This window comes from Aspergillus brasiliensis (genome assembly GCF_001889945.1).
Source record: "Aspergillus brasiliensis CBS 101740 unplaced genomic scaffold ASPBRscaffold_19, whole genome shotgun sequence".
Lineage (NCBI taxonomy): Eukaryota > Fungi > Ascomycota > Eurotiomycetes > Eurotiales > Aspergillaceae > Aspergillus > Aspergillus brasiliensis.
In genome coordinates this window covers 386,680-409,934 of record NW_027137460.1, presented here as the reverse complement: position 1 = coordinate 409,934, position 23,255 = coordinate 386,680, and the positions used below count along the sequence as shown (strand labels likewise).

General features: G+C 48.5%; 12 protein-coding genes across 12 annotated transcripts; 6 read left to right on the top strand and 6 right to left on the bottom strand.

The window, feature by feature from the left end:
* Positions 1-146: 146 nt before the first annotated feature.
* ASPBRDRAFT_34893 (uncharacterized protein) lies at positions 147-797 on the top strand (the record flags this gene model as incomplete). Its single annotated transcript, XM_067623284.1, has 1 exon — positions 147-797. One exon carries the CDS (start codon positions 147-149, stop codon positions 795-797), a length of 651 nt encoding a protein of 216 aa, XP_067474030.1.
* A 1,106-nt stretch (positions 798-1,903) lies between these two features.
* ASPBRDRAFT_48734 (uncharacterized protein) lies at positions 1,904-2,843 on the top strand. Its single transcript, XM_067626152.1, has one exon. It carries the CDS (start codon positions 1,953-1,955, stop codon positions 2,649-2,651), a length of 699 nt encoding a protein of 232 aa, XP_067474029.1. The 5' UTR covers positions 1,904-1,952; the 3' UTR covers positions 2,652-2,843.
* Positions 2,844-3,100: 257 nt separating this feature from the next.
* On the bottom strand, positions 3,101-3,486 carry ASPBRDRAFT_59571 (putative quinol monooxygenase; the record flags this gene model as incomplete). The annotated part of the gene is made up of 2 exons (XM_067628077.1): positions 3,101-3,387; positions 3,465-3,486. 2 exons carry the CDS (start codon positions 3,484-3,486, stop codon positions 3,101-3,103), a joined length of 309 nt encoding a protein of 102 aa, XP_067474028.1.
* A 1,481-nt stretch (positions 3,487-4,967) lies between these two features.
* ASPBRDRAFT_137377 (uncharacterized protein) lies at positions 4,968-5,618 on the top strand (the record flags this gene model as incomplete). Its single annotated transcript, XM_067618885.1, has 1 exon — positions 4,968-5,618. One exon carries the CDS (start codon positions 4,968-4,970, stop codon positions 5,616-5,618), a length of 651 nt encoding a protein of 216 aa, XP_067474027.1.
* Positions 5,619-6,804: 1,186 nt separating this feature from the next.
* On the top strand, positions 6,805-7,503 carry ASPBRDRAFT_188209 (uncharacterized protein). Its single transcript, XM_067620121.1, has 4 exons — positions 6,805-6,889; positions 6,980-7,053; positions 7,110-7,157; positions 7,222-7,503. Exons 1-4 carry the CDS (start codon positions 6,815-6,817, stop codon positions 7,319-7,321), a joined length of 297 nt encoding a protein of 98 aa, XP_067474026.1. The 5' UTR covers positions 6,805-6,814; the 3' UTR covers positions 7,322-7,503.
* Positions 7,504-9,886: 2,383 nt separating this feature from the next.
* ASPBRDRAFT_188208 (uncharacterized protein) lies at positions 9,887-10,701 on the top strand. Its single transcript, XM_067620120.1, has 4 exons — positions 9,887-10,068; positions 10,162-10,238; positions 10,317-10,364; positions 10,452-10,701. The coding sequence occupies exons 1-4, from the start codon at positions 9,994-9,996 to the stop codon at positions 10,567-10,569; spliced, it is 318 nt and encodes a 105-aa protein (XP_067474025.1). The 5' UTR covers positions 9,887-9,993; the 3' UTR covers positions 10,570-10,701.
* Positions 10,702-11,260: 559 nt separating this feature from the next.
* On the bottom strand, positions 11,261-14,930 carry ASPBRDRAFT_200766 (DUF3433 domain-containing protein; the record flags this gene model as incomplete). Its single annotated transcript, XM_067621475.1, has 3 exons — positions 11,261-14,076; positions 14,129-14,575; positions 14,630-14,930. 3 exons carry the CDS (start codon positions 14,928-14,930, stop codon positions 11,261-11,263), a joined length of 3,564 nt encoding a protein of 1,187 aa, XP_067474024.1.
* A 686-nt stretch (positions 14,931-15,616) lies between these two features.
* Positions 15,617-16,608, bottom strand: ASPBRDRAFT_79060 (uncharacterized protein; the record flags this gene model as incomplete). Its single annotated transcript, XM_067629439.1, has 3 exons — positions 15,617-16,063; positions 16,130-16,385; positions 16,442-16,608. The coding sequence occupies 3 exons, from the start codon at positions 16,606-16,608 to the stop codon at positions 15,629-15,631; spliced, it is 858 nt and encodes a 285-aa protein (XP_067474023.1). The 3' UTR covers positions 15,617-15,628.
* Positions 16,609-16,688: 80 nt separating this feature from the next.
* On the bottom strand, positions 16,689-18,278 carry ASPBRDRAFT_48726 (DUF453 domain protein). The gene has a single exon (XM_067626151.1). It carries the CDS (start codon positions 17,977-17,979, stop codon positions 16,810-16,812), a length of 1,170 nt encoding a protein of 389 aa, XP_067474022.1. The 5' UTR covers positions 17,980-18,278; the 3' UTR covers positions 16,689-16,809.
* A 1,643-nt stretch (positions 18,279-19,921) lies between these two features.
* ASPBRDRAFT_137179 (uncharacterized protein) lies at positions 19,922-20,313 on the top strand (the record flags this gene model as incomplete). The annotated part of the gene is made up of 2 exons (XM_067618867.1): positions 19,922-20,021; positions 20,102-20,313. 2 exons carry the CDS (start codon positions 19,922-19,924, stop codon positions 20,311-20,313), a joined length of 312 nt encoding a protein of 103 aa, XP_067474021.1.
* On the bottom strand, positions 20,289-21,128 carry ASPBRDRAFT_48725 (nuclear transport factor 2 family protein). The gene has a single exon (XM_067626150.1). It carries the CDS (start codon positions 21,018-21,020, stop codon positions 20,619-20,621), a length of 402 nt encoding a protein of 133 aa, XP_067474020.1. The 5' UTR covers positions 21,021-21,128; the 3' UTR covers positions 20,289-20,618.
* Positions 21,129-21,338: 210 nt separating this feature from the next.
* Positions 21,339-22,709, bottom strand: ASPBRDRAFT_59558 (FAD-dependent oxidoreductase; the record flags this gene model as incomplete). Its single annotated transcript, XM_067628075.1, has 2 exons — positions 21,339-22,037; positions 22,092-22,709. The coding sequence occupies 2 exons, from the start codon at positions 22,707-22,709 to the stop codon at positions 21,339-21,341; spliced, it is 1,317 nt and encodes a 438-aa protein (XP_067474019.1).
* Between the last annotated feature and the right edge of the window lie 546 nt (positions 22,710-23,255).

Here is a 23,255-nt window from a genome sequence, read left to right as displayed (position 1 = left end):
TATCAAGCCTGATGAAGACAAAAGATTTATAGTCATACTCACTGGACTGCGCTTTGATAGTGGCTTCGTCCCTCTTATTTATTGCCAATTCTTCAACATTATCACACTGAACTACCATCACCCGATTTATTTAACAATCTGTTCATATGTGTTCTCATAATGAGACTGATATCACACCTACAAACGACAGTATTTCTGGCCTTTCTAGCCAGGATGCCAAGGATATCAATGTATTGAGTGTTAATATATACGGGCAAGGAGAACCGGAGAAGGAAGACAGCCCCACTCACTGGGCAATCATGATCTTTAAACCTGGCGAAACAGTAGGCGACAGATACCATGTCCGGAAGGATCTTGAGTTCTACTACGACACGCAAAGGCTTCCGGTGGAATCTGTTAGTTTATATGGCAGATGTGAGCTTACGCAACTTTCCAACACGCGTAGGTTGAGAGCCGCTCGACTCCTCGAGGCCTACGGAAATGAGACCGCCAATCTACCCAAAGGGAGCCAGAACTGTCATGATTGGACCGTTGGGGCTTTGGGGGTGCTCGAAGAAGCAAACCTCACTCCTAAAGGAACAGAAGAGTATTGGGCGTGCCAAATAGGCAAAGGCCCCATAAGCATTGGCAGACAGCTTGTTGAAGATGGAAAACCTTGGGTGTTGAAGTCGATCGTGGAGCCAGCACAGAAGTCACCAGCCGATGCGACGTTTGGTAAGACTGAAGAGAGTAAGCCCATTGGCAGACTAAATCTTGAGGACTTCGCCCATCTTCTCGGTGGTGCCAAAAAGGGGTAGCTAGGCCTGCGGATTCTGGCCACGGCGGCCTCCGTTCTCTTGCCACACCGCTGCTAGATTAGCTAAATTTCGTCTTCCATTATACTATACGCTACTACCTAGTGGCTATGATATTTATAAAGTTTTTCGGATAGTATCTTGCGCTATCAATTCTCCACTACAGCATGTTCAGCGCGCTACTACGCCTAAACATTTTCGTCACAATGGAGCGGTACCACACATTATGCTGCACACACAAACATGTTAGTGAAATTAACTTGATTCTGAGCGACCTCAAACCCGAGATAGGCCCAGGAACGCCCAGGGTTTCGAGCCACGGAAGTAGGCGCTGCGGAGAATAAGCTGTGAAGCCGAGGAGCGCGGTTGCAGGAAATACATGTATGTAGCATTGGTGAGCAGCGAAGCCGAATAAAACAACTATTTCTTGCTATGACGGAGATTTCCCCATGTACCTTCACCCCGGCTGAAATCCCTGCCTTGTCGCAACAGATTAAGTCTGTCACACGGCATGTAAAATCACATGGAATGAACATAAAAGGCTGCTACATCTGCCAGACCAGAATTATATCACTACTAGGCTACCACAAGGAGTAGGTTGCAAACGGCTAGGTCTGGATTGAGTGGATGGTGACTTGCAAAGGAATGCCTTGTCAGTGAGACACCAGATCACTATCCCTTCTCCTATAGTACCGTATCTCGTTGCACTAAGGACTTTCAATTACATATAACTCGGCGTTATTTCGCGTATTGCCACTTTGAGGCATATGACAGCAAAAGAGGCCATGCTCTTACTAGTAGACGGTGAAGCATCCGCTTGGCTGGAATCCGGTCTGACGGTATAGTGAATCTAGAATGATTGATTGAAGCAAAAACATTCAATTGCGGTACGAACACATTCGTCAAATAGAAAACGGGAACCGCCAATAAGTACAAAGCATTTAGCACCCAGTTCTACATTTCGTACATAAATAGCCTTCTCTCCCTGCCTCGAACCCAAAGTTGTATCTTTTCCTCCAGCATACTCTTCACGTGACCTCTTCTCTTAACGCCCGGGGCATTTAACAAAGACATCACGGTTACTAGGCAACAAGTATCCATCTTTCCATACACATACAGCTATCTACCTGTTCATAATCTCAGCCCCAAACCAAAAAAATGAATCCCGAAACAAAAGAACCCCAGACCCACGCCCTCTCCATCAATATCTACGGTCGCGGTGACGCCTCCCTCGGCGACAGCCCCTCGCACATGGGCATAGCAGTATACGAAATCGGCGCCTCAACCTGCCAAATGCACCATATCCGCAACCCCAGCGATGAGACCTTCATCTACGATCCGCGAGTCCAGCCACTGCAAGATGATCCTGTCCTCAGAGGACGTTGTGAACTTCTCACCTTCAGTCAAGAAGAAAGTGAGTACGTGAACAACTTACTCTCCGCTTTTGGAAAAGACGCGTCGAATATTCCCGAGTTCGGTGTGGGGAATTGCCAGGATTGGGTGGCTGGTGCTGTCGCGATGCTTGAGAATGCCGGTGTTCTAGCGAGTGGGGAGGGAGCGTTCTGGAAGAGTATGATCAATGGGGGTGCGGAGAGTATTAAGCGTGCGTGTGGGGATTCGGGGAAGAAGTGGGTTGATGGGCCGGAGATGGTATTTGAGGGAGAGCCGGATGCGAGATATGGGGATAAGGAGGGGGATAAGAAGGAGGTGGGGAAGTTGAAGGATAATGAGGCTTTTCGGAAGAGGATGCAGGTGTTAGGGAAGAGTAGAGGTGGTGAGGGAGGAGAGGAGAATGTGCCTGAGAGGCCGTTCTATGTGTCGAGTCCGTTTTTTAGTCAGACGAATAGGTGTGGCTAGATTGATGTTTTTCATCATCATCATGTCCGTATGACCCTGGCTGGCTTACCCAAATAGGAAACATATGTCTTATCCTGAATCTCTTCATGATGAACCCTGCTGTCTTTACTTGCTAGCTAATACTAGAAAGACTTTCAGCGTACCTATTGAGAACGTCCCATGTGAAGGCACATAATGGTGTCCTGCCAACCTTGCTTCGATATAAGGTAAGCTAGATGAGCAAAGTAGCTTCCTTAGCGCTCACCGCCAGTAGCCTCAGTATCTGCCGTCGAGCTTCGCATTCATTACTTACTTTCTAGGAATGTTTACGGCGTTCAACCATGGTGTTTCACGTCATTGCGAGCATTCATTGAGCATATGAAATGCGCGAACGAAGTCCAACGCACGGCATCGGACAAAATCGTTCACTCTATATACATGTCCTCCCAGTTTTATAGTTGTATGCACATTTACTCCTTCTTCTCCTCCATCTCCTCAAAGCGTCTCAGGTCCATAGGCTTCTCCAAGAGAGGGATAACGTAGGGGTCGAAGGTCTTCCAGTAAGGGTTCTCGAGGTGGTACTTCTGGGAGCCCTCGTTGAGGTAGCGCTCGACAATGCAGAAGTCCTGCTTGTCGTGGACGCTCTGCATGACGAACCAGGAAAGGGTCTCCTTGTCCTTGGAGTAGACGGCCGAGGCTTCGATGAGCTTGGCGTGGAGCTTGGAGATGCTCTCCTCGTCGGGCTTAGCGCGGAGGTCTATCATTCATTGCTATGTCAGTATGATCATTTGATGCTTGCTTTGAATAGGATAGCTTTGCGGTTGGGGAACGTACGGACGACGATAGTGTAGACCATTTTGACGGTGTTATGGGGGGAGCGATTGGGGATGTTGTGGGTGAGAAGGAGGGGATGGAGGGGTAACGGGGTTCTTAAACGTGGGCGGGCAAGATTGAGTTATTTTTAAAGAGTTGGGGTGGGGCGGACCAGTTACTGGTTAAGGTGTGCTCGGTGAGGATCCGAGGATGAAGCTTATGGGTTCCAGATTCGGCGAGATAAGCTTAAGCTTGGAGTGTGCCGTTGATGAGCTCGGGAGTTGCATTTTTGTTTTAGATTGGTCACCGAGATCAAGTATAATGATCAGAGCACTGTAAGTATCTTGATAATCGACAACCTTTGGAATCTCAGTCTCAATTGTTCATGGCATGATGATACTCGGGGATACTTCGGCGACTCTGCATCGACCCATATATGACCCCACATTTCACTGTGCTGTAGCTTGGACCAGAAGATGTGCGGCATGCGTCCCTTGCATAAATCATGATGAACAGAATGTATCGCACTTCATGGCATGTACTAGGATTGGACACATGATTCTTAACAGTTCATCATTAATAGTAATTGACTCTATATGTTTCTTCAGCTGATTTGAGACTCCCGGGCGATGATAGGAGATATGGTGGACTAGTGTAAAGAGTATGGATGTACCATGGGGTATGCCGCCCGAGGAGTTTCGCGCGCAACTGGAAGCACTTTTTAACTGGATGGTCTCTGATTGGCGTCTCGTACCATCAATATTAGGGAATGGAAATGTCAAAAGTCGAGTTCGCGGCAGACTCGGTCTGCCGAACAATCTCGGCAGCTCGAGATCGGGCCCCGATGTGGTGACGTCATAGCACCCTCGCAGGTAACCACGGCTTTGTGACGGCTTTGTGCTGGCTGATGAAGAGAACTTCCAGCAGCGCTTATATTGGCAACCAGACCTTTTACAAGGAAGCTTGCTTCAATTCATTACCGGCATCAGGTACTAGTATTACATCCAGTAGGAAATCCTCAACATCGTCTACATTTTGCCTCATTCGATCCTCTAAAGCGCTCACAGCACAAATTGCGGGGCAACTCGAAGGCCATATCCAGACAGTTTTGACTCTCGATAGAATGAGATCTATCGAGTGGCCAGATCTACGGAGTCCCCGATGCCTATGGACTGTTTGGGAAAATCGTGATGAGACATGAAGCGGGAAGACCTGGGATCTCCGATGCCAAGGAACCAGCACACCCATTTATAGCTTAGGCGAGCCGGATGTTTCAAATCAGTCGGTTCCTTGCGCTCTTCATTCGTGATGTCTCACCACAACCAGCTTATGTGCAGGTAGCAGACCCTGATTTTAGAACCGAGCAACTCTCTTCAATCGTCTATATTCACCCTGTGGAAGAGGGGATAATGCTGATGCCAGAATGGGAGATATAAAAGCGTTACGAAATTTCTAGACAGCCCACTGCTTCCTAACTATCTCATCAGCTTGCTTTTCTGAGAGTCACCTTCTGGAACGCTCAAAATGATGATTTTCCCCACAATTGCCACTCTCGTGGCCCTCTCCACCTCCAGCACTGCCCTTCTGCACCCCCGCTCCATCACTCCCCCAGACGGATGTCCCATCCCCACCTGGAAAGTTACCACCTTCCACTGGTACAACGGGTCAAAGAGCCTGGACTGCGTTCATAATCAGGCCGACATCGACTTTAAAGACTGTCTTTGCGGTAATGGCTGGTGCGCGCCCGACCCTGCTACCTGCAACGGAAGCATGGTCAATGTTTGCTGGACTGGAATGCCCAATTACCAACCATGGGGATATGGTCCGCCTGAAACCCTTGATATCGACTTCGCGGATGGGTTGACCTGTCACGATCAGTACATCGGGTATCGAGTTCATGATATCGGAAACGGAGCATCTAATTGTGGATACGCGGATCGGGGCGAAGGAAGGATCGTTTCCTTTTATGGCAGCTCCAATTATGCGACATCTACGGGGCATATGGATTATGTCTTGGGAGATGGTCATGCGCTGGAATGTGCAAATGGTAGCCTGATTACTTACTCTGGGAGTACGGATTTCACTTTGTCATGCACCCATGATCAGTATTTCAATGCGACGTGTACAGCGCCGGAGTTTGTCATTCCGGTGTTGAGTTATGAGTGGGTGTCCTAGGTGCTTGGATGTGATTGAGGGGGGCTTTTGGAAGCTTGCAGTGGCTGAGCTGAGTGTCATGTCGGTTGAACGCGATATATGCATGAACTATTGGATAGTTAGTTTATATGCGGGGCTTGTGCCTATTACTTTGGTGTGCAGTATCTGCTCAGTTCTGAGTAGATTTCAGCTAGCTGAGGACAGAATGTTCTGTTTACTACTGCCTTAACCTTTCATTAAAGACGCATTTAGGTGTCCCAAATAATGTTACTATAGAAATAGCCTAACAGGGGGTACATCAGCACTTTAATACGGTATTCCAATTGTTATATTTAGGAGTATCTATACTCTTCTCATAGATGTGGTCGTCCTAGTCGTTTTACTGACTTAGGCTACAATAGTGATTATACAGACAAGACAGCCTTTGCCGGGTAGATGGGGGAAACCTGGACCCTTCTGTTTACGCCAATGAGACCTATTGTGAAGCTCCTTATGTGACCTGTACAGGGACCGCCATGGTGAGATATAATCGTTGTATAGTCCTTATTCATATTGAACGTTGTGTAGTGGAAACGTGAAGGATATAAGCGGACAGATAGCAAGCTGAATTACAACCCTAGACAGTATATGAACATTATCCTAGGACTGGTACGTATTATCTTAATTTATCGTCATATTTGAGCAAACCTTTTCATAAGATAATTTCTTATGCCAACAAACATTTCCGAATGCTTGACACATATTATTAGAAATAGTTTCCATGTGGAGGAAAGTGCAAAATCAAGTCGAGCTTCACAGCGTTGTGGCTTCCTGTAAGTCGCGGGGAAAGTCCACTCGGAAGCAGCCGGGGTCTGCCGATCACGGCCCTGCCAAAAGCATCGGGGCATTCATATATGCAGCCATCCGATAGTCGTCTGCTAGTTGATGCCATGTCGCGTATCTATGACTATTTGGCCATCAACATCTCCAATGGAGCTATACATTACATGCAAAGATTCCATAGCCAGAGGATGCCCGGGGTTTCCGGGGATTCTTGGCTCTAAATGGTCTGATCAGCTGGATGGTAGGTCTATTATCTACTCATCAGAAGTGAAATCTAAAACTCCGTTCAGGGCTATATAAGGGCTGAGATATCCCACCAGAAGGAAAGCATCATCATTGTAACCAACTGAGCATTCACACACAGCACAAAGTCCTGAGCAGACAACATCTCCACAATGCACCTCACCAAGTCTATCGTGGCTACCGCCCTTGCTCTGTTCGCATCAAGTGCTGTTGCAACTACAGTCGACGTACGTTGAGAATAGATCATCATCCTCCTTCCATTCTATATCCTTTTATGAACTTTATTCTTGTTCATCTGCTAATAAATATGGCTTTAGATTGCCTACACCTCAAATGGTGCTTACTACACCCAGCAGGTGGAGTCTGATGTCCGTACTTCATTGACTCAGCCGTATGTTCCTTATCATATCAAGAACCTAATCAAGGACAATGCTAATGTAATCACAGTGGATCCATCAGCACTTTCCAGAACACTGCCAACTGCTATCTCTACTCGTACTTATCCCCTCTTTATCGAAACGGTTGAAACTGGTCTTCCCACTAACATCAACCGCTATAGCTACTATGGGCAGGAGATCTACTATGTTGCAGCGGGTGTGACGAACATTGATCCTCCGGTCTACGCTGCATACGTCCAGTGCGAAGATCCCTCCGCCTAGATCAATACCAGCATGACGTGATAAAATCACTGCATTCGCATATTTGCCGGTGCATTGCGCTTTACGCATCTATAGTACAGAGTTTTGTCCGTCATATTCAGAGAGTGCTGGATATGCAAAGATATGCGAGAGACGGAGTGAATAATGAATTAACTAGCACTATGGTATAATGGTAGTTAGCTACAGAGAATGGTATATGCTTCGTCTTACTATGCTGCAACAGCATGTATGGTCAACTTTCGTATTTGTTCCCCATTGATCGCATCGAGAATTGTCGGGATCAAGTGTATCCATTTTGGTCATAGGAAATTAACCAAAGGTAGCATCGAATAAGATATATATATATATATAAAGATTGCCTGTTTGTTTGCTATTCCTGAAGCACGTACTAGTTCTGCTTGGGGACATCCGACAATTATTATTCATTGTCTCCAGCTCGATTTGGGGTTTCCCCGACTTACCCCAACTGCTGATTTCTCATCTCATTCTACTGGGTATGTTTTGCCGACTGAAACTTATTAGCTTATTTCAGATGCCTGAAAACGATGGCTGTTCTTCCATGAGGAAGACAGTCTCTCTGCGTTGCGCCCCAAGCCGAATTCAATGAGATATCCACAGTGGCTGCCCGTGTAATGGCAACAAGACTGAAACAATGTGCCCGCAAATAAGTAATTAATCTGTCATCACATTGAAAGACAACCACGGCTTTCTAGTCTATTCGCCAAAAATGGGCCTATGATGTTGTTGCATTTCACCCCGTCATACCCACATATGCTCTGTATGGCTACCGTATCTTTCTCGAGACCTTGTTTCTCTTACCGCCAAGCTTACTTTTATCAGGCCATTTATTGCAATAAACAAGGTATCCAGAATGCAACTTACCAAGTATCTACTCGCCACCTCAATGGCCCTCTCATTTGGCGTTCTTGTTGCCACTGTTGACGTATGTATATAACATACCCAGTCTCTTGTTCCATGATATTTGCCATCAAAATTTGGAAAAATTGTTGATATGTGCTACTACGAGTTCCCTGCACCTCCAAGGGTGTCTGCTACAACCAAACGGTAACAGCCAGAGATGGTGCTCACCTGGACTATCCGTATGTCTTACATCACCGAGATCCTATGACTAGAGTACAGTACTAATAGTTATATGATGGCCAAGGCCTTATCACAACCTTTTAGACCGACGTTGCATCCACTATCTTCCAGTGAGCCCAGGGTACATAAGGGAACCGGTTCCAGTTAAGTGTTGTTAGCCATATAAAACATTGGAACCCATTGGAGAACAGTGTGTATCTCGGTCCAGATGATCGTACTTGGGATCCCGGATATGATGTCGTAGAAGTCCTTTGTGGGGACAATTACTTGCTGCGACCTAGTACTCGTACTGCTACAAAGTGGGATTTCCATGCGATAACTTTGAATGACGTACGGGCTGTCGGCCCACAGGCATCAGTGATGTCAGATTTAGAAACATATCCTGTTGGACTTGAAAGTCTCATAGCATAATATCAAGTCAACAGTAGGATTGGTGCTGAAGCTAGAGCGGATTCCATGGAGTCTGACCCATCTATGGCACAAAAACTACCTCGCCGCTTGAAGATTCTCAGATATTCCGATCGGGAGGACGAGCTGCCTCGGGTATTTATACCCAAAAATTATCCTCAAAGCATTATATTTCATAACTCGCAATAGCCATCACTACATCTGCCATCCCGGTACGAGAGCTCCAGGATCGGATCTATAGCCGATCAGCATATAGTTCCTCGTTAGAGCCAACCAAGCTTCCCGTCCCACCAGCCACCTTGATGTGCCCAGGAACCTTAACTTCGCGATATCAGTGAGCTGCCATACAAACAGAGATATACATTCTCCGGTAAACGAAAACATCAAGTAACTGCCGACCCCAACGGCAGGCAACCGCTAGGATATTTTCCGAAACCTGCAATTGAGTTCGCTAATTTGATTCTTCTCATGCAGGGCCAGACAAATATCTGCCATCGCTAGGGGGGCAGACACGAGATCCTCCAAAGTGTTTACCGCGCCGATCGTCACGGTGGGCTGATAGTGGCTGAGATCGGCTACTATCCGCGCTAGTGCGGCTGTGAAGCTTTTGGCGTGCCGCGTGCACCGATCGTCTCCTTCAGCAATGGGAGCAGCTCCTGTATGGTAGAGAACATAACATTGCCATGGAGATACAGTTTAACTAAATCGCTGGGATGAGGTTGGATTTGAGGGTATGAGGGCGCGGTTTATATTGTATATATCCTCAAGGATCCCCAATGGCAACATACCAAGTCCTCCCAAAACTTCAGCTTAATGTCAGCCCCAGCTGCCGATCAGCACCTTAAGCCGACCCAGATCGCCAACTATATAAGCTTCCGGCATCGAGTTCCCCCGGCGGCTCCGAGCAATTATCCGGATCGACAAGAAAGGGACAAGAACTATCCAAAAATGAATTCAAGCTGGCCGACACTATTGAGATGTTATGATAAACGAACACTAGACCTGCCGCCTCATCAATAGTACTTAAACCCCTTCCCCCCAAGCATACTCACCGAGAAGCAATAGATTACTCTTCACAAAACAAAGCATCCGATAGTTATTCGTTTCAAACCCCGACCACCCTCTCAACGCCCAAACACACAAAAACAGAACGAAAAGCAAACATGTTCTTCAACAAGTCCATCCTGGCCGCTGCCATGGCCGTTTTCGCCTCCGGTGTTGTCGGCCAATTCATTGACGTATGTGGATATTCCATCTCATCTTTACCAGATGGACAAACATGATGAAACATGAAAGAAGAGTGGTTAACATGAAACAATCACAATTTACAGATCGAATACGGCACCAGCGAGTCCGACGTCTACCAGCAGAAGGTCGAATTGCAGGAGCTCACTGAGCTGGATCACCCGTACAGTTCCCCCATATCCTTGATTTATATTGATTTCTCGCAATGAATCTATATGACTAATGAGTATAACTGTGGCAGCGGCACCTACTCCTACTTTTCTACTCCTGATCTCTGCGATCTGTACAGGTATGGAAAATCATAAAACCAAAATCAACCACCTACCGGTGATCATTATAGGATGTGATTCAGCTAACGAATTGAATGAATGTACAGCAACACCGAGGATGATCCTACTGAATCGGAGGTCTCCGGCTCCGGCTCGATTCCTTCGACGTACATTGATGCTGTGTACTGCTACACCCAGGAGCAGGAGGAAGGCCTTGGGCTGTAAATGAGTTATGTTATGGGTTCACTATGTCAATGGTTATATGGCTTTAATGGGTTTTGTATGTTAGGTCGATGGACAGATGGACGATAAGAGTAATCCTATATATCAAGCTTATGTTTACTATTTAACACGAATGTGTTCTTTGTTTCCAAATACGGGGTTGTAATCCTAGTATGAATTTATGACGATAGAATGCGTAAAGTGGATTAGTGCTCCAGGAATATGAGTGGTGTGGTGAGCGATCTGCAAAGCTCAGATCGAGTGGTGGTAGTGTGTTGAGCAGTCAGTAATATGCTGGCAATGTGCAAGGTAGAGCCGGTGCTTCATAAGTGAAAGCCATTTTTTCAACGTTGTAAATATATTTCTGGCTCTTAAGGGACACTGATAGCAGGTACTATTGAAATAGCTCCACCATCGAATTAGCAGCAGGTTATGGAATACACGGTTTATGGAATTGCCTTAGTATCCGTATATATTATTTGACAAATAAACCTTACATTTGCACAGTGATATCATTGGCACATTCATATGCCGTATTGTTCGCTAATTTACTATATATCAAAGTATCAGAGCTCGAGAAAACATATAAGCATTGATAAGCCGCGTAAATACGCAATAAGTTCAATAAATCGCTTCGCGTTAAGAGAATTTCGTCAACAATTTCCATATATATCGTGAAAGACAAGAGAAGAAACTATTCTCTCTCCTCCGTCGCCCTCCCAACATCAATCCCGAATCTCGGGTCGTCCCCAGCCCACCATCCTAAACCAAACACCAACCCTAAAAAGTATCCCCTTCTAAGCATTTCCTGATCATCGCACCACTCCGACCCAACGGGTAATGTGTCACTCTTCAGCACGTCAGAGCCAGCAATCAGCGCCCCCGCACCGGCAATACTGCAGGGGTTGAATGGAAGGACTTCTTTTGTTTGCATGAAGTACATCGCTACTAGGGTGGAGATGACCATTGCTGCGAGAAAGGCTTCGAGGATGCGGGTGGAGATGGCGCTCTGTGTGAGACGGGTACGATTCGGATCTACGATTGTGGCGGGATAGGTAGTTTGGTTGTCATCTGTGGAGGGAATCCGTGCATTGCCGTTCATGGACTGAGCCATCAGGGTGCGGTAAAGGTGTTGGATTGCGTTGATGACAGTGGAATAGTGGGACGGGTCAGTGATGTCGGATAAGGAAAGGGATTTTTGGTCATTGAGCATAGCGGAAAAAAAGGCATCAAAGGCTTCGTTTTGCTTGTTTACGGGTTGGGAAAGGAACCCTTTGAAGTTGAGGGTGGTGGCGATGTCTGTTGTGAAGAGGTGGCTTGTCGACTCATCTGCGGTCGCAGACTGGATATTTAGTCCGGGGAGCGACAACGAGACTGTTGCGTTCACTTCGTCGATTTGCGGGTTGCAGGTGAAGCCGCGGATCTGAGCCGTGGAATTTCCGTGTATAACCCCGTAGAAGCCCATCAGCGCTGCGCAGTCGCCAAATGCCAATTCGTCCTTTAGGTATCTGAAGCCACCGAATGTAGTGTATGTAGCATTGGTATAGTCGGTTACAACGGGGAAGGTGACGAAGCTATCCACACCCTGACATTTCTTGTCTAGCTGCATGAAGATGTCCCAAAAGGGGAAGACGTCACTGGCAGGGGCAATGTAGGAGATATTTTTTGTGGAAAGTTCTTGGCAGCTGAGGCTGGCGCGGAGGGCAGGGAGTGTTAAATTAAGAAGGATCGGGCTGTCAGACGTGCTGTTGAAAGAGGAGGCATTGGTTTGGACTTTCCCGTCCTTGTCGGTCAGGGACATCTCACTCAGGGTAGGGAAAACAAGCTCGTCATATGTCCAAGCTGGGTATGATAGGTTGGCTCCCACTACGAGGGCCCCTGTGAGGCCGAGGCCGGGGTCGCTGGTGGTGGAAGAAAGAGGACTGATGGTGGTGTTGAAAGTGTCAGTTCGCGCAATGGAAGCAGGGCGTGTGTAGGCAATGTTTTGTGTTGAGTACAACCCACTGACTGCCACAGTGAGTGCCGGGGCTAGTAGAACGGTAAATGCTGTTGCGCACACAGCCCACTGTTTCCGCTTGATTGCGGTAAGAAAGGAGAATAAGGTCAACTTGGACAGATGGTTTTCCATAAGGCTACCCGGTGCTGTCACACCACCCTGCCGGAGCTCCAGGTACGGCTGAAACACCATGGCCGAAAAGTGGATGCAGTCAAAAAAGATGCGGGTAATGAGGAATATCAATGCCGGCAGATAAGCCCAGACGTAGTGAATGTAGCCACCGGAGTTGACCGTTCCAAGTCCATTCTGACGGGCGGATACCTGATAGGATGCTTCTAACCCAGCGATAATGAGAAGAGGGAGGATTATAGAGATAATCCACCACCAAACCTTTACTGAAATTGGCCGCCACCAGGTCAAAGTGCCAGAGCTGACTCCAGGACGAGTCGCTTCGGTTGCTTTCTGGTCTTCTTCGATACCAAACGTTCTCCAGCCGTCATTGTCTGTCACGCGGGTGTAGAATCTCCCATCCGACAGGCAGGTCACGAGGTCTTTGGTGTTTTTGCTGCCTGCAAGGCGCTCAGACACGTTGGGACTGCGGGCTAGTATGCTTGCTAGCCCAGCAATTGTGCCAGGATCACGCGACGTGCAGCGAACCGGTCTCCAGACCCACAGTGCTGCGGTCAAGACAATCAAGACTGCCAGGGTAGCCTCCATTATCCGGACCGAAAGTTCCCTAACTACCACTCTCTGGGTATGGGCAGAGTACGTCCCTGCGAAATCCTCGTCCGCAGAAGGCAGAAAATACTGCCTTGCTATCTGTGCAGCCATAGCATTGAATGTGGGGCGGGAAACGTTTTCCAAAATTGATGCGTCCAGCAAGTCAGTCATCAGGTGGGGAGAGGTTAAGTTGGCGACAAGATAGAATGCACTGGGATAGGTACTGTTCGGGTCGGACATGTTGTATTGGTAGGTGGCAAACGCATGCGTTGTGGTATCCACGTAATTAAGCGTATCTAAAGTGCCCTCAGCCAACGATAGCGAAGAAATGAGTCCTGTCCCTAGCTCGATAGCGTCTACCCCTGGTATTGTACGGTTGCTGGAACTGCTATTGGAAGATTGCATGCTAACCACGCTTTGATTGCCGAAGAGCAGCGAGACGGATCCTCTCGATATTGTATATGTTGGGCTGCAGACGAGCGCTTGTATTTGGGTGCTGTTCTCAGACCAGTGGGCAGCAGCGAAGATCAAACGTTCGTCCTCAAGACCATCAGCTGTATCCGTACACGTTGCGGTGAATACGTCGGCATAGTACCCTCCTACGGAAGAGGAGCTCCTCTGGAAGCTTGTGAATGGGTACTTCGAGCAGGAAGGCGTACTAAGGGTCATGTTGAGCTCATATTGCTCGCAGTGTTTGGTGCTACAACCCGAAGTCCAATTTGCGACTGTACCTACGTCGCATTGGATATCAGCAGAGAACATGTCCACGGTTCCTGAGATGACCGCATCGGCACCTGGAATCGAGTCAGTATCTCATATGAAGGACATGAGAAAATCTGGCCCTACCAAGTTTCTTTTCTGAGGTCGTGAACGGTTGGAAAGCATATCTGTCGGTCGATCCCAACGGATGTGGCAGGCCAAGCCACCAAGCCCCAGCTACAACCATTGCAGCCGTCCCATCAACCTTGGAGCCATTATATCCAGCACCATCGAAGCTCGCTTGTGTTTTTAGGGTCGCGGGAACATCCTCCATGTATACACTTTGCAGCATAAACAGGCCAGTCGAGACCACAGTGATTAGCTTGATGAGCAATGTTCCGAGGACTGCAAGGACAACAGCCCAGGATGTTTGCTTCAAGGCGCGAAATAGGATGATCACGTTCCAGTCAGATACGTAGTCCAGCAGCAAGGAGCGTGTCGCAGGCTTTGGCTCTTGACTCATGAGCTTCCATGGCGTAAGCTGTTTCGTTCGGTACTCGATCTGGCCCCAGAACCCCGCGACGATAGTGAGAACTGTGGAGTCAGTATACTCGAAGGAGGGGGGTGGATTTGCAGAGGATGGCTCACCCGCTGTCGGACCATACGTCCACAGATAATGATACCTTTCCTCACTCGTGCTCAAGCCTTCCTTCCGCGTAGAAACCGAATAGAGCACCTCAATAACAATGATGAACGAAATGAATAACACCACGAACACGGCTAGAGACACGGAGCGTAGTATCACGGGTGACCACATCTGTCGCTGACCCGCAAAACCGCGTTGAGAGTCGCCATCACTCTCACTAGACGCGGATCTCACGTCTGTAGATGGACTCTTCCTGGGCACAAGCGCGAATGCTTTTGTTTTTGGCAGAAAATTGGCCAACATTCTGGACGAAGATGGGCTGTGATCACCAACAGCACCACCGCTTGTCCGCTAGTCCTCCAACGATTTATTTCATCTCGTCAGAAATTTGACGTGGGGGCGGCTCAAGCCTCAGGTATAAGTAGGGGCCTTTCGGGCAAGAGATTGCCGCACGGCACAGCCTACCGCCAATCCCTGCATAGCCTGATCCTTTGCGTGTTTGAGACGCTGGCGGCAAGGCTGTGATCGCTCATTTGGAGGATTTCCATGATGAGTGTGTTATCCATTGCTGCCAGCGACTTGAAGTGGATATACTATGATACCGGCCCTTTAAACTGTTGTATAGTTACTATCAGGTAGCAAAAGCTTTGTCAAGGACCCCTACCATGGGTCCCAGGTGAATAAGTGCTAAGGCGAGGCTGGTCCCTGCCGCTGACTCCACTTGGGCGGCCACTTCATCTGAAGCAAAAAAGTGTCTGTCCAATCAAAATTGACTTGGTGCGGAGATATTACGGGAAGGGGCTTGGCGGAGTGTGACGCGGGACAAAGCACAACGAGGCTGGAATTTCGAAACACGTGGTAAGGCCTATCTATCTACCTTTGAAGAATAACGTTACTCATAGAAATCATAGCACTCATTGTTACCTATGCATCATAAGCCTGATGAAATCCATCTTCTCGGGTGGTACGGCTGGGAAACATCAAGCTATCAGTGTAACAACTCAACATCCCATTGAGATGGTGTAGTAGTCCCATGGTTCCCAAGTACTAGCAAATTGATCCAAAATCATTGGCAGGTAGGTGGTGGACCATGGTTCAACTCTATCAGCGGTCCATTGTGCCTTGCGAGACTCCCAGTACTCAGGCAGCCAACCAGACTGCTCCCAGTCGATAACGGCCAGAACACGATATGGGGGTGTGGATGTAATCATAATATTACTGCGATGGAGATCATTATGAGTAAGTCTAATTGCACATTCGTCTGGGAGGTCATGGCGAAATGGTTCAACTGGTACCGAGTACGGATCTGACATGCGTCTTCGGGGAAGAAATGTAAACCATGCGTGAAAGTCGCGAACTGTAGCAAAAGGGCCTGCTTCATGCATATAGTTCACGTGGAGTGCCCTATCATAAAGTGGTCTTTTTCGTGATTTTGCCTACGAGAGAAAGTCTAGCTGACAGTAATCAGTTAGCTAGAGGGCACATGGGATGTCCATACCTACGAATGGGTCCTCTGGATCCAGTTCAACCTGTCTTAGGGACTGAAAAATTCCCCTGAGGTCGCGACATATGCTAGCTTTGTCCTCATGTGCCATTGTTGGCCATGCTTGCTCAAGGGAGGTCCCATTTACATACTCCATGTAAATGTATTTGATATTCCCTTCGGTGAGCCAACCATACACTTCAGGCACAGGAATATCATCCTCGAGGAATTGACGGATAGCATATAGGCACTGGGCTTCGGATAGTTGAACAGCTCTTCCCCACTTAACAAACCGGCCCATCTCTTCGAAAACGACGGGTGGCGGTCGCGCATATGGGGCTGCCACCGATTGGGTTCCCTTAGCGCGTGCCTGTACTTCATCTGATGAAGGTAATCGATCCCATTTTCAAAAAAAAATAACGATTTTTCGACGATGAAGCTGGGAGAGGTGGGAATATCTGATGGTGTGAGTCGTACCGGTTTACCTTCACGGGCCATGATGCCTCGGACTCGACAGTTGAGATGAGCTGCTGCGGTGTGGCCATATTGCTTTGTTTAAATACCCATGTCTTACCCGCCACCACGCCAAATATATCCGCGAGCTTCATATTTTACGGTAATAGTCATGAAATATAAGCAGTATCAATTATAGAGAAGCGCGTCAAAACCCAGATCAACCGCCTACTATTTATACCCCAGTCATCCCTTCCAAAAGATCTTTCCCTCAAACAACCTCCTTGCTGTGCGAAACACCGTCGCGAACCTCAATGCTCCCTCTTCATCAAACGTCGCTCCAACGAGCAGATTCCCACTCGCATGTCCCAGTGTAATCCCCGTCTCATCCACGCGCTTTTCACTGACCACCTGCGATACCGTACTGCCCGCTACTCGTGCCGCAGACGCTACAGCCAACGCCACAGTAATTGGCACTGCCTTATGCGGCTGCCCAACCGATAGAGCCCGCACGAGCAAGTCCACCTTTTCCGCCGTTTGCCTTTGCTCTGCTGCACGAGCATCAGTCCCCGGCTGCGAAATTAGGCATATTTTAGGTACACTGCCAGGAACTTCGTCCCTAGTATTAGCTAACCCCATCTTCACACCCGCCTGTCGACGGATAGAATCCAAACGATCAAGCAGCCCCGGATACGTTGTAATCTCGTCCGGAGTCAAGTTCCCCTTCACAGCTAAATCCTCCGCACGTACAAACACACACGGATTCGCCACATCGATACAAGTAGCCTCCACCCCATCAAAAACATCCCTCACCTGTCCCGTAGGAAGCAACTTCCCCGTTCTCGATCCTGCTGGATCGACAAAATCCAGTTGTACGGGTGCCGCTGTTCCCGCCACTCCATCTATCGCAAACTCCCCCGATGCCGCAGCCTCTCCATCCACCACGGGAAAACTAGAGTGAACAATCTTCCCCGTGTTGGTGTTGTGGATGCGCACGGATGCGGACGTCAGACCCGGTATTACTAACCCGGAGTCCACGGCGAATGGACCGACAGCGCTGATCATATTCCCGCAATTGCTGGAGTAGTCTACATCAGGGGTTTTCACGCCCAAAGACACGAAGGTGTAATCGATGTCTGCGTCGGAGTGAGTGGGCTTACCCACTACACAGATCTTGGAGAGGCTGGAGATGCCTCCGCCTAGGCCGTCGAGTTGTCGGCCGTAGGGATCGGGGCTGCCGATGACACCTCGGAAGATGGGGTCCCATTTGCTCCTGTCTCTGGGGAGGTCGTCTTGTTTGAAGAATATGGCGCGGGAGGTCCCGCCTCGGTAGTAGGCTGCTGGGAGGTGGTGTTGCTTTTTGGTGCTGAGGGAGCGGGACCCTGGAGGAGCCAATTGTCGAAGTTGGCGCAGCATGGTGTGTTGAATCGGTGTGCTCGCAATGAAGATGCAGCAAAGTTGTGGCGGAATGCGGAGATGAATAAATGGGTCGGAAGCGCTCCGATGGCGGTCGCCGGGTGGAACCGATCCGCTTTTAGGTTCGCATGCTTTTATGTAAGATGGGGACTAGATGCATCCATACCCTCCTGTCCTTTTGGGCGTGATACGTTTTTACTCGGGCTTCAGAGGTTTAGATTTTGGGGCTTCAACATGGACTATGGGACGGTGAGCTATGTTTTTCCTAGAGTTAACGTGTACGCGAATCATGATTCTTACCGGAATGTATGTTGTTATCATGTAGGTTATCACTTATAAAACTCGGAAGCCATGAATTATCTCACATCGTAACATGTTCTGTGACAGTCATACGTGCCATTATAACCAGATTTGAAGATGACAGTGCCCCTAAAACTATTCCTCCGATGACTCTGATAATGCAAACCCGCCACCCGCCTCACTCTGAACGGAGCAAGCAAGTCCTGTGTGTGCGGAAAATGGGATCGCATTTACTTTCACAGGCGTGACCACCGCGATATCCAAGATTAACCATGGTGATGTCCCTACCCAGCACAGCTTTAAGGGTAACAATATAGCTGACTCCATCTAACAAGCTGAGACCATAGAAGCCTTTTACGGCCAGCACAATTTCTCAGGTATTGTAGGGCTGAATCATACTTACTTATTTCTCCACTAGTTTCTAAGCCCAGGTCTTATCACACGTCGTACTATGTGCAACTACTAGATCAATGAGTATGCCGCCGTGATGCACTATGAGGACGCATCCTCCGGCTAGTTCCGTCCCGACCCCGCACTCAGAAGTGGATGAATTTGCTTCTTCCGGGGTATCTGTTCCAAGTCTACTTTGAGTGACTAAACCATGACATAAACCGAGCAAGGGATGAAGAATGCGATGTGTTGGGCACATCAATCACACAACGGTAAAGAAGAGAGAAGTAAAGCAAGTAAAGCCCATGCCCCAGCTAATTCGATAGTTACTCAAGAGCCAACGAGACAAAGAAGATATGTTGCTTCTCGCCTATGGAGTACCCAGCTCATTGTTGCACAAAGGTCCAAATAATGAGAAATATGTAGAGACGACCAGCAAACCATCTTTCCGGAGGAGACCCCAGGCCCGATCAAAACTTGATCCACCCCGACTACATCTGTACTAGGTCTCGGATGCGCCGGAGACTCAAAAGCGACAAATTCTTGAAGAAAAGCACTAACGCCGCACAGAGCCACTAATGCGAGCTAATCACAATTACACTATCTACCTCTGGCACTGACAAATATCTCTATGTAGGAAAGTTACCACGCAGTGGTCTCTTGGAGACTGTCGTTCCAAAATATCAGCATACAGTGAAGCGGCCCTTGGTTCTTCTATCGAATTAATTGGGCATCACAGCATCCCTTCATATGAAGACATTCAAAGTAAGGCGGTATTTAGGTACAGGGTTACTTGCTAAAAGTATATGACTATGGCTAGATGGTATAACAGGACCGTATGATGAGAAGAGCAGACACCGACCACTGCAGGGTCAGCAAGTTCTTACTTGATCCAATCGGACTCAACATCAAGGGTCCACTAGTATATCAAGGGTTATACAACGCCGTGCTAGTTCGAGAATCTATGCGATGTGAGGCAGATGCCTATTGCCTTCTTAGGAAGCATGCGCATTCCGCTGGAGAACGAGTTCTTCGATGATGATGAGATGATTATTAGTACCCAATGTCTTGTCAACATATATAAACGCCGCGCCGCCCACCAGAACCTCCCTCAAAATCTCCAACACAGCCAAGCTTTCCCAGGCCAATCTCCCAAAGATCCTAACCTCCAACCCCGAAATCCATTCTCAAACAGAACCAATTTAACCAGATTTCCATCATGCGTTTCACTACTCTCATCGCAGCCACTACCATGGCTCTAGCAGGCTCTGCACAATCCCAGTGCCACGCCGGCGCCACCGCCAATTGCAAGCCGGGGTTCAACTACTGCGCCTCGACCCTGAACAATCGAGGTAACTGCCTGCGCCTTAGATAACGGTGTGATACAGTAATGAACTTCATGCTAAGTAACTGTAATGTTCGATCTCAATAGGTGATGCCGACTCTGCTATCCGAGACGCACTGAGAGCTGCGGGCTACGGATTCACGGTCAAGGCTCCCGGCCTTTGGGGCAATATCCTCTTTCACTGCAATAATGACTACACCCTGAAGGTGGTGAAGCAGTGCAATGCGGCCTTATGTGTGGATGCTGGTGTGAACAAGAGCGATTACTGCGGCAAGCCTGAAGATTTTGAACCCTTCTAAATCCACTCAAACCTTTTGTTCGGGCCGATGGTTGTGGCTGTGGTTGGGAACCGATTAAACAGTGTTATGCGTTGCGCTACAATTGGGGGTTTGTGGAAATATTCCAGAGGTCAGAATAGCTGGAGAGGGATTTGAAAAGGCGGGAGGGGTTCGAGAAGTGAGATTGAGGGTATTTTCTGAGCAACATATTGTTTTTGATGGCAGCCGAGGAAGTAAACACGTAGTAGTAACTACTAGACACATAGGATCTTCTCCAAGAGAAAATACCCCCACCCCCCACCCACCAAAAATCAACAAGAATCCATCTACCTCAACGGAGTCTCTCCAGCCATCCAAAGCATGATTTTCTCAATCCTCCCTTCCTTATCAAAATCAAAGAAGTTGCAAGTGTGCATATCGTTCTCCGTCCCGTCCTTCAGCGTTCCAATGTACCGCTGCTGCGTGGCGACTCTTCCTGCCTTCTCGTCGACAACCATGCTCCATATCCGGTGCTCCATTGTAATGGACCGGGCAACGAAGTCCGATAGCATGGCGTGGATGGCATCCCGGCCGGTGAAGGTTGTGTTGGCTGCCGTGATTATGGTGAAGGTTGCGGTGGGGGACAAAAGCGAGAAGGTTGTGGAGAGGTCGGACGAGTCGACGGAGGTGAAGTAGGTGGTTATTTTTGTCTTTAGGGAGGTGTGTGTATTGGTGTTTGTTTCGGACATCTTGATGGTTCGTTTTCTTTGGGAAGGGTAGGATGGGTTGAGGAGGTATGATACTCTGTTTGAAAAGATATGAAGTGAGGAATGAGGGGGGGTGGTGAAGAAAAGGAAGAATAATCCCGAGGGGCATTGGATCTGAGTGGGGTACGGATAGGTTACTTTACTATATCGGGGTGTTGCGGGGCAGTGATCGACGGGGCACACAGGCATTGTGAAGCTTTATACTCTGCATGAGAGCAATTATAAGTCTATGTCTAACTATGTACTATCTGGTGATTTTAGACAGAGTTTCTGTGAGGAGCTATGTGCAAGAAACGAGTATCAAACCTGGCTAATCATCGCCAACATACGCGCTGCCCCATCCTCCGCGAACATCATATCCTCGATGTCCATCGAGTCTAAGATATGCGCTCGTCCGCGGGCACGCATGTCCGTTTCATAGGCAACAACGGCGCGTTCTATCATTTTTGCATCTGCATCAGTCTGGTGACTATCGCTTTGCTCTTTGTGCATCTCAGCCATGAGTGAGTCGAACAAGACCAACGCATCATACATGGCAATGTTGACCCCGTCGCCATTCGGCGTCGCCAGGTGCGCCGCATCACCTAGCAGCGTCACTCCAGGGACTCGTGTCCAGCTCGGACTTCCGTCAAGGAAAATATCGGGGTCTAGTCGGTGCAGTGGCCACGGACGCCAGGGACCTTCTGCTGCTTCGACGAACGCACGAAGGTGTGGCGCCCACTCCGCGTAGTACTGTAGCACCGCGGCGCGCGCTTTCTCAGGGTTCGTTATGTCGGCTTCGCCTCCAGGCCGGGTAAATGTAGATGGGACTTCAAGGCCCATGTAGACGCGGTAGGAGCGGTCGGACATCTGTTGTATGCACAGCGTGCAGCCCCGGGTCATGGCGAGTGAGTTACCCGCGCCCACCATCTCGTGTGCTGCCGCATACTGTGGGTTGCCAGGAGATATACGACCTTCAATGAATATTCGTCCAGAGTACTGTGGTTTTGCGGGGGTTATCTGGGGAAATAAGTCAGTTAGTGCGGTGACAACAACGAACGGATGGCTACATACCAGTTGGCGGACCTTGCTCCAAGCACCATCGGCGCCGACCACGAGTCTGAAACCGCTTTCTGTCGAACCGTCGGCAAAGCGGAGTATGCAGTCTGCGCCAGGTCCATGCTCGATCTTGCTCTTCTGCCCAATAGCCTGAAGGGCTTTGGCCCACCGGATGCGATGCGCGGGTAAAGACTTCAGAAGCAATTGTCGCAGCTGCAGGCGGTCGATTTCAGGGGCATCACGACCTTCACCAAATGTCTTGCGATGATTCCCGCGGAAGTCTTGCACAGTTAATGTTGTTGCATCTCGACGCGCTAGTTTCTCAAACTCTTCAATCAGGCCTGCGCGCCGCAGAGCTTCTTGGCCTGTTTCCCCATGGAGGTCGAGTGTGCCACCTTGGAATTGCAGCGCGTTTTCTGGTGAGGTGTCACGTTCGAATACGATGTAGTCAATACCAGCTGTTTCGAGGAGTCGTGCGAATGTTAGTCCACATGGACCACCGCCGACAATGGCTATTGGGGCCGGTTTTCTCATGGTGGTAATTGTGCGGACTGCGGAAGAGCGTGAATTGAGAGGACCGTGTGGGAAGAAGGGTTTTTGTATGCTTATCACATGAGAAAGAAAACGAGACATTATGAGAAGTATTGTCAGATAGCGACTTTGGGTATAGTAGATAATTGGCAGAGCTGAGGCTTTTATAGAAGAACCTCGGGTGGTAGTAAAGCCCGAGACTGGCTAACAGCGGGTAGCAGATCTCGGGCGTTACAAAGTCCCGAGTCCAGAACATCACTCAGAAGTGGGTAAGAACGCAGCCAGCTCATATCCAGCTTCGGAATACCAGATCCGTGAAGGATCAGAATTTTATTTACGTGTAGATAATACGTATAACAAGGCCTGCACCGGTAGCTCTTTGAGTAGCAGGTTTTATCAGGACTATGGGATGTTAATAACATAAATCTCTATTGGATAGAAGTTTGCATCGTAGATTTAACAAACTGAGAACATCAAAACGAATAGTTGCCAACGGACAAGAATTTGAATGAGTTTTTGAAACTTGAGGGAATAAGAGATAGAATGCTAAGGATAGTAATGACAGCCATAAACAATTAGCCAACCCATAACTCGCAAGCCAAATAAGCGATGGATACGCTAACTTTTAACCGGGGACAGGAACAGACA

What these genes read in the sequence shown, in the direction of transcription:
- ASPBRDRAFT_48734 (XM_067626152.1), top strand. Translation starts at nt 1,953, where the DNA reads ATGAATCCCGAAACAAAAGAACCCCAGACCCACGCCCTCTCCATCAAT.
- ASPBRDRAFT_188209 (XM_067620121.1), top strand. Translation starts at nt 6,815, where the DNA reads ATGCACCTCACCAAGTCTATCGTGGCTACCGCCCTTGCTCTGTTCGCA. An exon ending in CGTACTTCATTGACTCAGCC is followed by an intron (nt 7,054 to 7,109) that starts GTATGTTCCTTA and finishes ATGTAATCACAG; the next exon opens with TGGATCCATCAGCACTTTCC. An exon ending in GCCAACTGCTATCTCTACTC is followed by an intron (nt 7,158 to 7,221) that starts GTACTTATCCCC and finishes CAACCGCTATAG; the next exon opens with CTACTATGGGCAGGAGATCT.
- ASPBRDRAFT_188208 (XM_067620120.1), top strand. Translation starts at nt 9,994, where the DNA reads ATGTTCTTCAACAAGTCCATCCTGGCCGCTGCCATGGCCGTTTTCGCC. An exon ending in CTCACTGAGCTGGATCACCC is followed by an intron (nt 10,239 to 10,316) that starts GTACAGTTCCCC and finishes TAACTGTGGCAG; the next exon opens with CGGCACCTACTCCTACTTTT. An exon ending in GATCTCTGCGATCTGTACAG is followed by an intron (nt 10,365 to 10,451) that starts GTATGGAAAATC and finishes ATGAATGTACAG; the next exon opens with CAACACCGAGGATGATCCTA.
- ASPBRDRAFT_48726 (XM_067626151.1), bottom strand. Translation starts at nt 17,979, where the DNA reads ATGCTGCGCCAACTTCGACAATTGGCTCCTCCAGGGTCCCGCTCCCTC.
- ASPBRDRAFT_48725 (XM_067626150.1), bottom strand. Translation starts at nt 21,020, where the DNA reads ATGTCCGAAACAAACACCAATACACACACCTCCCTAAAGACAAAAATA.